Raw genomic sequence first — 1307 nt, 5'->3', positions numbered from 1 at the left:
ATTATTTTTATGTTTAGTATTTTATTTAATATTAATACAAACAGTGTATAGTGTATATATTGCCCCGCTGCGGCCGCCTATACCTCACACAACCCTCCTGGGGGCCCCCCTGAACGCGTAAAGGGGGGCCCCATAGCACAGACAAGATAACGGCATTGAGGCTGTTGAACCGAAACCCTAAACCCTAAACCCTAAACCCTAAACCCTAAGCTGCAAGGGAGCTGAGGAGGGGGGGGGGAGAGGGGGATGGCGCCCCCGAACTGCGTGCCGGTATTCTGCCACTTGGACTTGGTGAGCCTTCCCCTCCTTTGAGCCCTTCTATACCTCCAGCTCAGCTAGCTAGCTAGCTAGCTAGCTAGCTGTGTAGCTAGCTAGCTGTGTAGCTAGCTAGCTAGCTAGCTGTGTAGCTAGCTAGCTAAGAAACAATAGCCAGCTGGCTCAGCTGTTTGTGGGCCCGCAGGACTGCTTCTACTGCCAGGTAGAGCACCGCCGCCTCGGCATCCCGAGACACGTACCCCTCGCTGTGAGACAGGTGGGGCTTCAAACCCTAAACCCTAAACCCTAAACCCTAAACCCTAGAATAGAGAAGCTGGCTGCCTCGCGGCCTCTTCTCTGTGCCCCCTTAATACCGAGAGGAGTTGAGCCTCTCTCCCTTGGTTGCTGCTCCTTTTCCAAATACCTTGCTTCTCTTGCTGCTGCTGCTGCTGCTGCTGTTTCTGCTGCTGCTGTTTCTGCTGCTGCTGCTGTTTCTGCTGCTGCTGCTGTTCCTGCTGCTGCTGCTGCTGCTGCAGTGGGACAGCGTGATAGCTGTGAACTACCCAGCTCGAGCGATGGGGGTTAAGAGGGGGCAGCGGGTGGAGACGGTGCGGTCTCTCTGCCCCTCAATAGAGCTCGTCCATGTAGAGACTATCTCAGCCAGAGACAAAGGAGACAGAACACAGGTATACTTCGCTAGGGTTTAGGGCCTAGGGTTTAGGGTTTAGGGTTTAGGGTTCAGGGTTTAGGGTTTAGGGTTTAGGGTTTAGGGGTACAGGGACTAGAATATGCTGGCTCGGGTTTAGAACGCGGAAGATTTAGGGTTTATGCTTTGGAAGGCTTAAAGGGTTTAGGGTTTAGAGGGTTTAGGGTTTAGGGTTTAGGGTTTACTGCGTTCGAAGCTCCCACCGCCGTCTTCTTTTGGCGGGATTCTCCTGTTGGCAGAGGCGCAGCAGTTGCTAGTGAAAATTAGGGTTTAGGGGGTTGAGGGTTTAGGGTTTAGGGTTTAGGGTTTAGGGTTTAGGGTTTGTGCTGCTGGCGACATGCAGCCA

The 1307-nt window shown here is 53.1% G+C and overlaps 1 protein-coding gene across 1 annotated transcript in view; it reads left to right on the top strand.

Moving 5' to 3' along the window:
* Window positions 1–246: 246 nt before the first annotated feature.
* EMH_0043310 (uncharacterized protein) overlaps window positions 247–1307 on the top strand; it is a gene marked incomplete at both ends in the record, with an annotated part of 2857 nt that continues 1796 nt past the window's right edge. Inside the window, 3 exons of the mRNA XM_013495832.1 lie at window positions 247–291; window positions 461–532; window positions 792–941. Of these exons, the coding sequence (XP_013351286.1) occupies window positions 247–291; window positions 461–532; window positions 792–941 (267 nt within the window). The remainder of the gene's footprint in view (window positions 292–460; window positions 533–791; window positions 942–1307) is intronic.

This window comes from Eimeria mitis, genomic scaffold (assembly GCF_000499745.2).
Source record: "Eimeria mitis Houghton genomic scaffold, Emh_scaff1776, whole genome shotgun sequence".
NCBI classification, from domain to species: Eukaryota; Apicomplexa; class Conoidasida; order Eucoccidiorida; family Eimeriidae; genus Eimeria; species Eimeria mitis.
Note: the sequence above shows the minus strand (reverse complement) of the source record. Positions and strands in the feature narration are given on the sequence as shown.